Below are 12,656 nucleotides of genomic sequence, written 5' to 3' on the forward strand. Positions count from 1 at the left end.
TGGAAGTGCTCTTGAGTGGTCCTGTTTTGCCCGAGCAAAGGCTCTGTGATTCCTACAAGAGTAACATGCTGATCTAGAGCTGCTCATACAAGATTAATTATTTCTACAATCGATTTCTAAGCAATTATACTCTATAGAGAAAATAATTACAGCCCCTGATCTGGGCTCCTGCTTTGTTTTTGTTTCTCACTTTAACTTCCTAGGGAATTATAGTCGGACAGGTAGTCAGAGAAGTGGGTATAAGTGGAGACTGTTCAGGCTCATCCATGAAATGTCAGCTCTTGCCCTAGATCAGTCTTTTAGACATCAGATCAGGTGCATACCACACGCAATTCCTTTGGACTGGACTTTCCCATCTGAAACCTGCTCCTTTCTATCATTCGAAGTTTCAAAAAGATTGAGACATGCACAGGAGGAAAGGAAAAAGCAGCAACCGATCCCTGTGGATCAGAAAGCAAGTTCTATTTAATGCTGTCCAAACAACTTCCAAAGACAAGCTGCTGACCTTACTAAAGCTAAGTGCATCAGGCAGTGGCGGGGGAAAAAAGGCTACTGCTAAATCATTTAACTTGGAAATTCAATAAAAGCTACTCTTACAAGCTGTCAAAGCCCAAAGATGATTTAAATAAATATTAACTCCTTTCAGCCTGCTAAGGCGCTTAAGACAAGGTCAAAAAGCTTCTTCTGGCAGAGCTGCTTTTAGCTGAGAATGTGAAAAAGAACAACAACAAAAGAGAGAGCAGTTTCTCAGATATCTGTGTTAAAAAGGGACAAACAGCGACAGGTTAGAGTTTTAGAAAGAACTTTATTTAGCAGACAATATTCATGCGGCTCATTACAGCATCTTAGAAAATGCCTGCATGGTGAACTGTTAACCAGCAGAAGTTCTGAAACTAGAAAAAGCAAAGAATTTATCGGTCCCCAAGATGTGCGGTTCCTCATGTCCATACTGGGATCCTTGGGGCAGTTTAGTTCCACTAATTGTTCACTTGACCATAAACAGTGAACTTCCATTCTTCGCCAACGGGCCAAGTTGAGTAAAGTAATTCCATGAAAACTCACTTCACCTAAATCCACCCGACATCAGTTGGACTAATTTCTCATGGTGCCTTCACACAACCAGTAGCAATCCCAGAAGCTGGGGAAATGGCAGGAACTGAGGGCACGCTCTCCTGGTGGGTGTGACATCTGAACCTGCCCAAGTCTGGTTCCAGTGCTGGATCCCCAAGATTCACCTACGTTCTCCAGAGACTCTCCACTCAACTTCAAAGTAGGTTACAAGTAGGTGTAGATTCTTGGGAGAAAGTCAGGTGAATTGTGGGAATCTGCTCTGGGAACTGGATTTGGGCAGGTTCAGATGTCACACCTGCCAGGAATGTGCTCTCTCTCTCTCTTTCTCAGTTCCTGCCATGTTCCTGGCTTCTGGACTTGCCCATGGTTGTGTAAAGCCACCCTGATTAAATGTCCACTGCAAGTCACCTGCAAATTTACACAAATATACTTTTAGAAGAAGCTGGGGAAGGATTAGATTTACTATTAACATCATTAATCATTATCATCATCATCATCATCATCATAAGAGCCCTCTGGATCGGGCCAAGGTCTATCTAGTCCAGCATCCTGTTTCCCACAATGGCCAACCAGATACCTCTGGGAAGCCCACAGGCAAATGAAAGCAAACCCCTTCTCCTGCTGTCACTCCTCTGCAACCAGTATTCAGAGACACTCAGCCTTTGAACTTGGAGGTACCCATGCAGCCATCAAAACAAGCAGGACTTGTCCTCCATGAAATAATAATAGAAATATATGGCATAGAATTGACAGCAAGACAACCTGGTGGATGGCACAATGAAAAATGGGAAGACCAAAATGTACAGTTTAGATAATTAACACATACTAAGGCAGGCTTGTGAGCCATTAAGCCAAATAAACCCAACCAGCCAGGTGGTGGCCTGCTACAATTCCCTTATGTTTGCAGTCCAAGGCACACAGTCTGTTGAGCCATCGTGGGCTACTGTGCATGGCTGCTGGGCTACATATGGCTTGAGGGGGTGGGGGTGTCACAATTTGTAAAGTTCTACACTAAGGGAATACTGTACCAAACAGACAAAAATGGAGGGAAGCTGTGTTAGAGGGAGTGCTTGCTCGGCTAACCTGGCCTTAGGGTTACTTAAGCAGGTTACTTAAGCAGGTTAACCGCTTGGAGGCCACCGGGCTTGCCTGTGAGCCTGGTGGTTCTCACGGTCAGGCGAAATCGGGCTAGGCTCCCCTAGCCTGATTTCGCTTGATCGTGGGAATAGCCTCCAAGTGTTCCAAATCACTAGGTAATACCACTAAAATTGTTTTGCAGATATTGAGCACAGTGAATCAGCATGGTGAACATTCAAACTCTGTTAACCACTTCAATGTCACCTTCACTCTCCACTCTTCTGAAAGCCTGGAGAGACTTGACTAGCCAAACCGCGTCTTTTCCTCCCCTTTGCGCTTAAGACCTGGAGAAGAGCTCAGCGCAGTTGCCTCTGGCCTTTTTCAGGCGGTCAAATAACAGCTGTTGCCTTGCTTGCTCCGGCATTTCTTATAAGGACGGACAATTTTGAGTTTGGCACCTGGGCATGAGGCCCATTGGGCATGTGCGGCAGCCTCCAAAATGGCCACTGTGAGGACAGGCCCAGAGCGGGCCAAGAATCGCCTGAACTGGTCTATTTGGGGCTGTAATGGAGGCCAGCGGGGAAGCCTCCGGAGACTCCACAGTGGCTGCAGGAGTGCCCCCTGGAGGGGCTAAGTTAAATATTTTCTTCCAAGTTAACTTAGAACCTCCCTGGACAGGTTGCGGGGTTTGGCACGATATTGAGCCGTAAACCGGTTTGCACATCCCTACACAGCAGCCCTAGCAGGTCCCAAACATTGGTGTTCCACTGCACGGAATGGCCATTTAAACAGATAGCAAAAGGGATCAGGGTTTTTTTTTGAGAGGCAGTACAAGCAGGATTCTCAGTGCAGAAGAATGATCTAAGCGACAGTGACCCTCCAGTGCTGTGTGGGCAACTTTTAGGAGAGATACAGGAAGTGCTGGCCAAAGGGGCCCTGAATGTTTACGGCTCCAGCAGATTACACCCACTGCCTTTAAAATAGGGCAACCTTATCTTACTGTACGGTACCTTCTAGGTGAATTAGCACATAACCCTCTCATTGAGCAATCCACTCACCCAGGCTCCCAGCAAGACCAGGCACACATCACAACAAGCTTAATTAAAGTCTTACTACTTATTAAAATGTTTTATTATTGTATTATGTTGAAATGGCAGTGGGCTCCAACCTCATTAAAGGATACTGAGCAGAAATTATTCAAGGCCTTTGCTTGCTTAAAAACCGAGGCTCACGTCCAGATTTGATTTAAATGTGAGTTGATTAAAGCCTGCTTTCCTTTTGGTGGCAGCATGAAAGCACAGAAAAAAATCCTGCATGTTATTTAATGAATACTCGACTAAATATAACATTATTTTGTGTGCAGGTGACACAGTCATATCTAGCCCTGCAGTAATTTACCTAGAAACAACTACAGAGGGAGAGCGTTTAAATCACTGGGAAATGGAACATAGCTCAGTTGGGGAACTTTAATCTCATAACACATCTTGATTTAATTAAATATGGAAAGCTAGTTGGAGCCCTGCAAGTTCTCATTGTTCGAAATTAACTGTAACAATTTTCTTACGTGAATTATTTGAGCAGGCCAGATATTGGTGTTTTGATGGTGTCCCAGAGGCATCTGATGACCATTGTACTTTGCAACACAAATAAATATTGGCGAGAATCCATTGGAAACTAGGCCTAGGCAAACCTTGCTGAAATTAATAAGAGCTGGGCCATATATCATTGGCCAACTCCCATTCGTTTCAATGGAGATTCTGCAGGAGAAGTGCCTAGGAGAGGTACGTACGGCTTCCAGGTTGCATGTTAATGAGTGGGAAAGTTTTACTTTCAAACAAACCCTGTCTCTAAGTCTCTTATAAAAATGTTAAAATTAGCATTAAAAACATCACAGTGACTTCTTTCTTTAGAAAAGAACACAGCATTAAAAAGTTGGCAGTCTTCATAAAAGTTCAAAATGTACAAAAATGTGAAATCTATCAGCTTTGACAGAAAATAAAATTATTAATGGATTTTGTTTTACACAAGCGAGAGGAAACAGTGGTGGGGAACTGTTGTGGCAACGGTGGGGGGAGGCACCATGTATATGGAATGTACAATAAAGCAAAATTCTCCCTTAAATCACAAATATTCTACTACTTTTAATGATCTTTATGACACTACTTAGCTTGGTTTTAGTTATTCTTGCTTTTTTAAAAAAAACCATGAACAAACAGTACAGGAACTGAACACTGCTGTGTGAGGGAGAAGGGCATTTTGCTCTTTGATGGCAATACCTCTTTTACCCTTTGAAATACAGGACGCCACAACATGCTACATTACAAAAGACAGACACACATGCTCTCGTCTTCAAAGGCTCAGAATCACACAGACAAAACCCTTATCGAGTGTGGAACCACAGGAAAACAAACCACTACTAATGGGTACAACAGAACAAATACGCAACAAGAAAGAGAAAAAGCAAAAGCTTGAGAATTGGTACATGTTCAGAGAGTGCATGCAAATCCCCCTAAGGTGGTGTGCTGGGACTGTGGCTATAGCCTTCAGTTCTAACACCCCTATAAGAGCCAGAGCTTTGCCTGGAGGCAGATCAACCTGGAGCTCATATTAAAGATCCGACCCAGGCTGATCAATGCCGCAAGGAGGTTACCGTTTCTGGCAAGTGGAAGACAGCTGACCATGCCAGGAGAACCCTCTCTTTTGAGTCTTTGCTTAAAAGCAAAGCTGAACAGAGCAGGGCGTCCTCACATTTCTTTGACCTTAGCTACGAAAACGGCTGCAGGGATGCTGGCTGCTTCATCCTTGGCAGCACAGTCTGGTTGTGCTGTGCTGAGGGAGAGGCGGGAAGGGGGTGGCAGATAAAGTGAAGCTCACCAAAGGCACTGCATTGCTGAGGGCCACTGGTGAGCCAACATCACATGAAACCACCAGTCCCCTTCGCCCAGATCCCCAGCACTCTGGCAGGTCACAGGATGTTACAAAATTCAGGCTCTCACGTTCTGCACTCTGACTTGACAATAAGCTCCATTAAACTTACTCCTAAGTAAACGGGATTCGCACTCCAGGTCATCCGAAAGGAAAGAAAGAACAGGGGTGAAGAAAGAGCACTCCTAAAGGTATCACAGGACCACATTGGCAAGCCGGAACCCTGAGCAGAATTTCCTAGGTTAGTGGTTGATGGGAAGAGACTACGGCTGGTCCACGCTGGTCCACAATGTGCGAGTCGGTCTTGGGCACACGCCCTGCCACTCTCAGCATCCTTTGTGATGTGGCACAGAGATCTCTATGCACCATCCATCTGTCACCAAGAAGAGTCACACATGACATCCTAGATGTGCTTATACAGAGCTAGCAAAAGCTGGAGACTCCAGCGGATGTAGGGAGTACACACCAGGGGCCTCTGTGAACCAGCTTTAAGTAATCCACACAAACTTTCTGGACACACTCACAAAAAATGCGACCGCAACAAACCCTCTCAAACTGTCACAGTAATTAAGTAGTAAACACTTCAAATCAGCGCACAACGATACCAAAAAAAATGGTCCACTTTTGTAAAACCCTTTGCCGTTTTCACTGTGGACACAGCAGAGTTATGGGGTCTTTTTATGCCTAGTTAGCTTGTAAACATGAAATGTTTTGTTCTGAAATACTTTAGCAAAATACATCGTATATGAAGGCAGGTTTCTTTTGATTTCCTCACAGAAGCGAGGATACGGTGACGGCTTCAGATCAGGGTCGTTTCCCCCAGGACCATCCATGGTCTGTAACAGAAAATTACAGAGTTGTTCAAATATCCTTAATTGCTATGCATTCAGGAAAAAAACAGAGGGCTGCTCACCCGCCCCATCCAATCGGAAGGTATTATACTCCACGCCACATTGCCCACTGAATAGATGAGGAGGCTACATTCCTCATCCTGGCCCTTCTCTGGCTCCTAGCTTCTCGCACGTGGGATTCCCCAATTCCTGGCCTGAGATTAACCTGTGAACTCCAACGCAGAATTGTTGGAATCCACGAGTTAACATCCAGGGCTTCCTGGCCCACAGTACAGTTCACACAATTCCAGCTGTCAATGCAAAGCTATCACAGGGACAGGTGATCTTTAGCTGGGCCCCTGGGGCTATTACAGTGCAATCCATCCTTCTTAGGGATGATGGTACTTACAGGTACCATCTTGCAGGTACTTACATGGCCGTTTGCTAGGTCAAGAAGGTCACGCAACCGGCAGCCCCTGCTGTGTCTTCTTTCGTAACAAATGCTGTCCTCCAGTATCACAAAGTCGGTGCCAAAGGATCTGAGGATCTGGTGGATGTCTTCAGGTGATCTTCTTGCATATATTTGATAAACCTGTGAACAGCAGCAAAAAAGTAGAAACAGTGGCTGGGACCCAGACTAACCCTCCACTGGTGCATCAGGGCTTTCCATTGTGTCTGTGGTACCATTTACGGTGGTCCCTCAGGGAAACCATCCAGGAGATGGTTTTGGGAGACATAGGATTCAACTAATTCCCTGCTAACTGGGCAAAGAGGCACCTTTGTAAAATGGCGATTCTCTTTATTTAGCAGGGGGAGAGCAACTGGCCCTATCCAGCCTCAGCAAAGTATCCTGCCAGCGGCTGTTGCAAGTGTCTATCTTATGTTTCTTTTTAGATTGTGAACCCTTTGGGGACAGCCAACCATCTGTCTGTCTTACTTACTTACTTATTGTTTCTCTGTGTAAACCACTTTGCAAACTTTTAGTGAAAAGTGGTATATAAATATTTGTTGTAGTTGTAGCAGAGGCTGCAGAGGGAAAGGGAAGCCTCTGGAAAAAAAATCACTCCTCCTCGCTTGTGCAACAGAAAATCCTGGCACGTTGGTGGAGGATTAGACTGGATTTTGGTCAGAGATCGTCAATGAGGGTGGTCCCCCCCACCCCCGGCCACATATTTCTTTTTAATGGATAAACTAAATAAAAGAGAATCTAACAAAAAAACAAAACAAAAAATTCAGAATACTAAGGACGTTGGCAGGTATTCAGAATACTATTTTTCCTCTGGAAAAACCACAGGATGGTAATTTTTAGAGTTGTTTGCACTTAAGGAGGTCTACCTTGGGTTTCTGGTACTGGGCACTGAATGCTGGTGCCAGCTGTTCCAGAGAGCAGAGAAATAAATATCAGCTAAGCAACAATGGCATATTATGAACTTTCAGCAAGAAAGTGTAATGCCATAATGCAGGGGTATATATACTCTGGATATATATTGGGCTACACACTACCACGCAATAAAAAACCCAAATTGTGTGTGAAGTGCTCCCTGGTTGCTCGCAGGGACTTTGGGGTAAATTTGGCCAATATGTGAATGCACCCCCTCCATTCTGGAGGAGATACAAATTAAAAGCCAGGTGTGAAAAGCTTTCTGATGCCAGGCCTGACCAAAAAAGCAAGAGCTCCCTTACCTCTTTTGTCCTCTCTCTCAGGCTTTTGTCTTCGTAGTGTGGGTGATTTGTTAAAATCCTTCCCGTACAGAGCTTGACTCCTGCCAACAGCTGCATGCTGCCAGCAATCACCGCTTTCTTTGGGGTGTTGGATCTAAATAAAGAATCAAAACAACTTTATAATGGTACTAACTGTAACCCTAGCTCAAGATTCAAGACTACTCTGCAAGAAAGTCTCCTTGCTATTCACATCGGCTTGTAAAATGGCTACATTTGGCCTCAAGTACTATGCCGGTTCGAATCCCCGCTGGTATGTTCCCCAGACTATGGAAAACACCTCTATCGGGCAGCAGAGATATAGGAAGACGCTCAAAGGCATCATCTCATACTGTGCAGGAGATGGCAATGGTCAGCCCCTCCTGTATTCTAACAAAGACACTGTGGTCACCAGGAGTCGACACCGACTCGATGGGACACTTTACCTTTACTATTTCATGCACTCCAAATTCTGAATGAACATCCTAGGAAACTGCATGCCTTGCAGGATCTGATTAGAACCATACTTTCCCCCATACTTTGGGGGAGGAAGCTGTAGTCCCTAGGCTTTTTTTTTTTTTAAGTAACATTTCAAAAGATTCCTGTAAAAAACATTTTTAGTGGCTTTATGGCTGGCAGCTCCCTTACAACAGGAGTGGAGAGTAGTGGAGTTGCAGCTCATGGGCATGCGATGCACACTTGAAAGTTGTCGGCACGTGTTTCACGATGGAATGGCCTTCTTAGTTTGCTGCCAGCCTTTCTTGAGCTCTCAAGGGGGGTGGGGGCACATCTTTTCACCCTCGTTTGCCTCTCCAGCTCCCTTAAGTTCTATCTCTCCTGCCGTCTTCCCAACTCCGGCTTCTATACCACCAGTGGCAGTATGTGTGTGTTTTCTTTTTGGTGGGTTAGGAATGAAGGCCACCGTTCAGAGAACCTTTGATTCATTAAGAGTTGAATCAACCATTTGGAGGGGTTGAGGGACTTCAGAATGGAGATTTGGGGTCACATGTTCAAATGCTTCCTCTCATCAAAAGCTTCTCGCATGCGGAAAACTAGTTCTTCAAGGAGGTTTCCTTCAGACACACATTTTAAACTGGTACAGTCCCAGAAGTCTTGGAGTCACAAAACGTGATACAAGCAAAATTTCTAATTACTGTCCATGGTAGATTTGTTAAAAAAAATATTTTGCCTATACCAGACCAGAGGAAAATTTCAAGGATTAAGGGTGTGTGTGTAATTTCAAGAAAAATGAGTGTAAGGACATTTTTAAAAAAACACTTAACTGTATGTACCTGCTAATGTTACTGTATATTATTTAAGCCCTATGAAAAAGAGTGTGACTTGATGCATTTTCCATCACATTTCCACAATAAAGATTTGAAAATGTTAAGAGACAACCATAAATGTATGTTGCAGCTCTACAGGAGATAACTCTTAGAAATGAATGCAAACATACAAGCATTTCCTAAAACTCCTTACAAGGCTGAGCTAATCTTATACACAGACAGCCGTGTATTTTTTTAGCATGCCATTTTAACTTTTGACGGGAGCAGTTTTTCTTTGGCTTCTAAAGCTAGCTTCTTTTGAAAAATCTCTTTGCTCCCGTTAAATATTTTATAATTACATTTAAAATATTCAAAGTCACAAATACCACGAAGCAAGGTCTCAGCATAAGTATAAGAACTTAATGTAATGCATAATAATCTCTCACCATTAGTCAGAGGTGGGGGCCAAACTCCAGATGGGCCTTAAGCCAAGACATTTTCTGCCTGAGTTTCAAAGCAACTCCAGTAAATGTTGGGTCACACTCGGCAAAGTTTGATCAAAAAAGGGGGATCCAATGAGGAACACCCATGCTTTTTGGGAGAGTGCCGGTAGGGAAAAAGTGGCGGGGCAGGGATGGGCAGGTAAGAGGCATCCTCCCTCCCCCTTAAAGTAACCCCACCGGCCTCCGAACCGGCTCAAACGCCGGCATTTCAAACCGGTTCTGTGCAAATCCCTACACTACACCACACTGGCTCTCGATCAAATAATAAACCAGACAATTAAAACAGCCACATGAAAAAGATCAGCAGCAAAATACAAATGCCTTGCATAATTTTTATTTAGAAGGCCGAGAATAATAGCATAACTTTTATTTGATGCCCAAAAGATGTTGGCTGACATACTGCGCAAGGCAACACGGGCAGAAAGCACACCACCTGCGTTGGTAAACGCGCGTAAACACTGTCGATGCTGCTGTGCGCCAGAGCAGTTTCGCTCTGGTGTAAAGTCGTGTAAATGCAGTTGCGCAATGGAGTGCACCTGGGAAATAACGAGCATCCAGCTGAGCAGCTGTGTCCATGCACCTTTTCGCCGTGCTCCCACGGCCCGCATTGTCTTGTGCAGTATGTCAGCCACTAGAAGCAATGATGCCAAATGGGGCATCGTCACTGAAGAGGTTTGGATTCCATCTGCCACCTGCATAAATTCTGAAGTCAGAGGCACTGGGAGCCACGGAACGAATAGCCAGTTCTCTTCTGCTCCAGATGTGTAGAACTTGGTTATCTGGTAAGCAGGGTTGGAATTGTTGGAGATGGACTTCCAGTGCCTCGACCTTTTGCACCAACTATCCGAATGACCACTAGGGGCACTGGATGTAGAAATAGTGAGTAAGGATCTCCCTAGCTGTTTTACCTGTCTCTACTTGATGACCCCTGATTGGACTCTACAGGTATTTCCTGTTGAGAGTCAGAATCCCTTCCTTTCCTCTTAGAGAGCAGATGGAAACATCTCTCTCCCCCCCCCCCACCTATTCATTATGTAGTTCTATAGATTAGAGTTAGGTCTTTCATAGCCAAAGGTGTACCTCACCAATAAATATACTTCGTATTTTATTCTTCAAGAATCTCCATGTGTCGTCTCTAAAGAGCTGCAACAACTAAACTCTGCAAACTACTCTGTAACTGGAGTGGGTAGCTTCTTTAGTGCTCTGCTAATTAACTAGGGGATAAAAATTACATCCCCCAACAGGAATTTGGGGCTATTCTCACAGTAGTGAGCAGAGTCCCCTCTGCTAAGCAGGGCCCACCCTGGTATGCATTTGGATGGGTGGTGATAAGTGAGCGCTGTCCGCTGTAAGATATTCCCCTGAGGGGATGGGGCCGTAGGTCAGTGGTTGGGCATCTGCCTTGCATGCAGGTCTGCGCCCTGGCAGCATCTCCAGCTAGAGTGGGGAGAGACTCCTGCCTGAAACCTTGGAGTGCTGCTGCCAGTCAGTGTAGAGATGGACTGACTAGGCAACGTCCTAGTTCCTAACTTCCAAAGCAAGCTCCAGATTCCGCAAAAATCCATCCCCCAGATTTTGCCCGAGTTCTGTCCTTAAATGGCCATGCGGCTCCTGAAACACCAGCTCTGCCATGGCTGCACCTGCCCTGACTACCACAAGCCCATTGGATGGTCTTGCGGTAGCCAATACGAATTGTCCTCTTTGCTAAGCAGAGTCCACCTGGGTTTGCATTTGAATGGGAGACTACATGTGTGAGCATTGTAAGATATTCCCCTTAGGGGATGGGGCCACTCGGGGGAGAGCACTCACATGCTTGCGTGCAGAAGTTCCCTTCCTGGCATCTCCAAGATACGGCTGAGAGCGACTCCTGCCTATAACCTTGGAGAAGCCGCTGCCAGTCTGGGTAGACAATGCTGAACTAGATGGACCAATGGTCTGACTCAGTATAAGGCAGCTTCCTATGTCCCTGTGTAGAAAGATGGGGAGCAAAAGTGTAGACCAGCTGCCTTTGCTTCCCCTGCTTCTCTGCAAATGGCTGAATGGGATCCAAGTAACTGTAGCAGCAGCGGAGTCCTTTTTCCAGGAAATGACCACTAGAGAGGGACAATGAGCCGGTGTGTTCCAGGAACAGGGGGCCACGTAGACCAAATTCCTCCACTCTAATACTGATGCAGCCACTAAAAAGCTCAGCCTGTATCTTACACAGCTAATGTGCTTCAAACGACCGAATGACACTTTTCCATTATGGAAAAACGAAGCAATTTTTACAAATGTCTGAACAAACGATGTATAAAATGAAAGGATAATTTGTTTTTATAGGTTCCTGCCAAGCTCTATAACCAGGCTGCCCAACCTGCAAACAATTTATTCTGCAAGAAATGTCACTAAATAATGACAAGGACTTACAGGTCAAACTGATTTACATTATGTAATTTAAATGTCATTCCAGGCAGACCTGATGGCATTTTGAACAAATAATCTCATTTATTTTTGAAGCTCTAAGCTTCAACAAGTTAATTACTGCTGAACTAATGGGGTAAACTGAGCACTATAATACAAAATGGGAACCTCTGCTTTATCTACACTTTTAAGAATTATAGGATTACTACAAAATAACTCATTTACAACAGAAAGCTTTAATAGGAATTACTGGGCTCCATGTACAACTTCTAGGGGGGTGGGAAGGGAGGGCTTTTTCTTGCTTCTGTTAAGATCCTAGGGAAATTCAAAGCATTTCTTTGAAAGAGGTCCTGTGACCTCCCTTGGAATACAGTTCTCGGCACTGCATTTTAAGAAGGACACTGATAAACGGGAGCAAGTTCAGAGCAGGGCATCCAAGAAGGTGAGGAGTCTGGAAACAGACTCCTGTGAGGAACTGTTAAAAGAGCTGGATAGGTTTAGCATTCAGAAGAGAAAACTAAGGAGAGATAAGAGAGCCATGTTCAAACAGACCTGTAGGGCTGTCACACAGAAGAAATGGCGGACATGATCTCTGTGGCTCCTGCGGGCAGGACTAGAACCAAGGGGTTGACTTTACAAGGAAGCAGGTTCAGGCTAGACAGGAGGAATTCCCTAACGATGAGCTGGTTGACAGGAGAGAACATTCTGCCCAGGCAGTGGTGGGCTCTAGAGGTTTCCAAAGAAAGGCTGGACAGGGATTCTGTCGGGGATTCTGTCGCAAACGTCTACACTGAGCAGGGGACTGGAGTAGAGGGCCAGCATTCTCACTTTCAGCTCTAATGTTCTATGAAATAGGAAGTGATTCTTTTGACAGTAAAATCAGAATA

General features: G+C 44.9%; 1 protein-coding gene across 6 annotated transcripts in view; it reads right to left on the reverse strand.

The window, feature by feature from the left end:
* Positions 1–785: 785 nt before the first annotated feature.
* DPY19L3 (dpy-19 like C-mannosyltransferase 3) overlaps positions 786–12,656 on the reverse strand; it is a 59,924-nt gene continuing 48,053 nt past the window's right edge. For 5 of the 6 annotated variants that reach the window (XM_053271568.1, XM_053271564.1, XM_053271566.1 and 2 more), the window contains 3 exons: positions 7,587–7,719; positions 6,337–6,495; positions 786–5,909 (listed from right to left, as the gene is read on the reverse strand). In XM_053271568.1, coding sequence (XP_053127543.1) covers positions 5,739–5,909; positions 6,337–6,495; positions 7,587–7,719 — 463 coding nt within the window. In that variant the 3' untranslated portion in view covers positions 786–5,738. The remainder of the gene's footprint in view (positions 5,910–6,336; positions 6,496–7,586; positions 7,720–12,656) is intronic. The other variant, XR_008311338.1, reaches the window with a different exon arrangement.

Source organism: Hemicordylus capensis, chromosome 9, assembly GCF_027244095.1.
Source record: "Hemicordylus capensis ecotype Gifberg chromosome 9, rHemCap1.1.pri, whole genome shotgun sequence".
Classification (NCBI taxonomy): Eukaryota; Metazoa; Chordata; class Lepidosauria; order Squamata; family Cordylidae; genus Hemicordylus; species Hemicordylus capensis.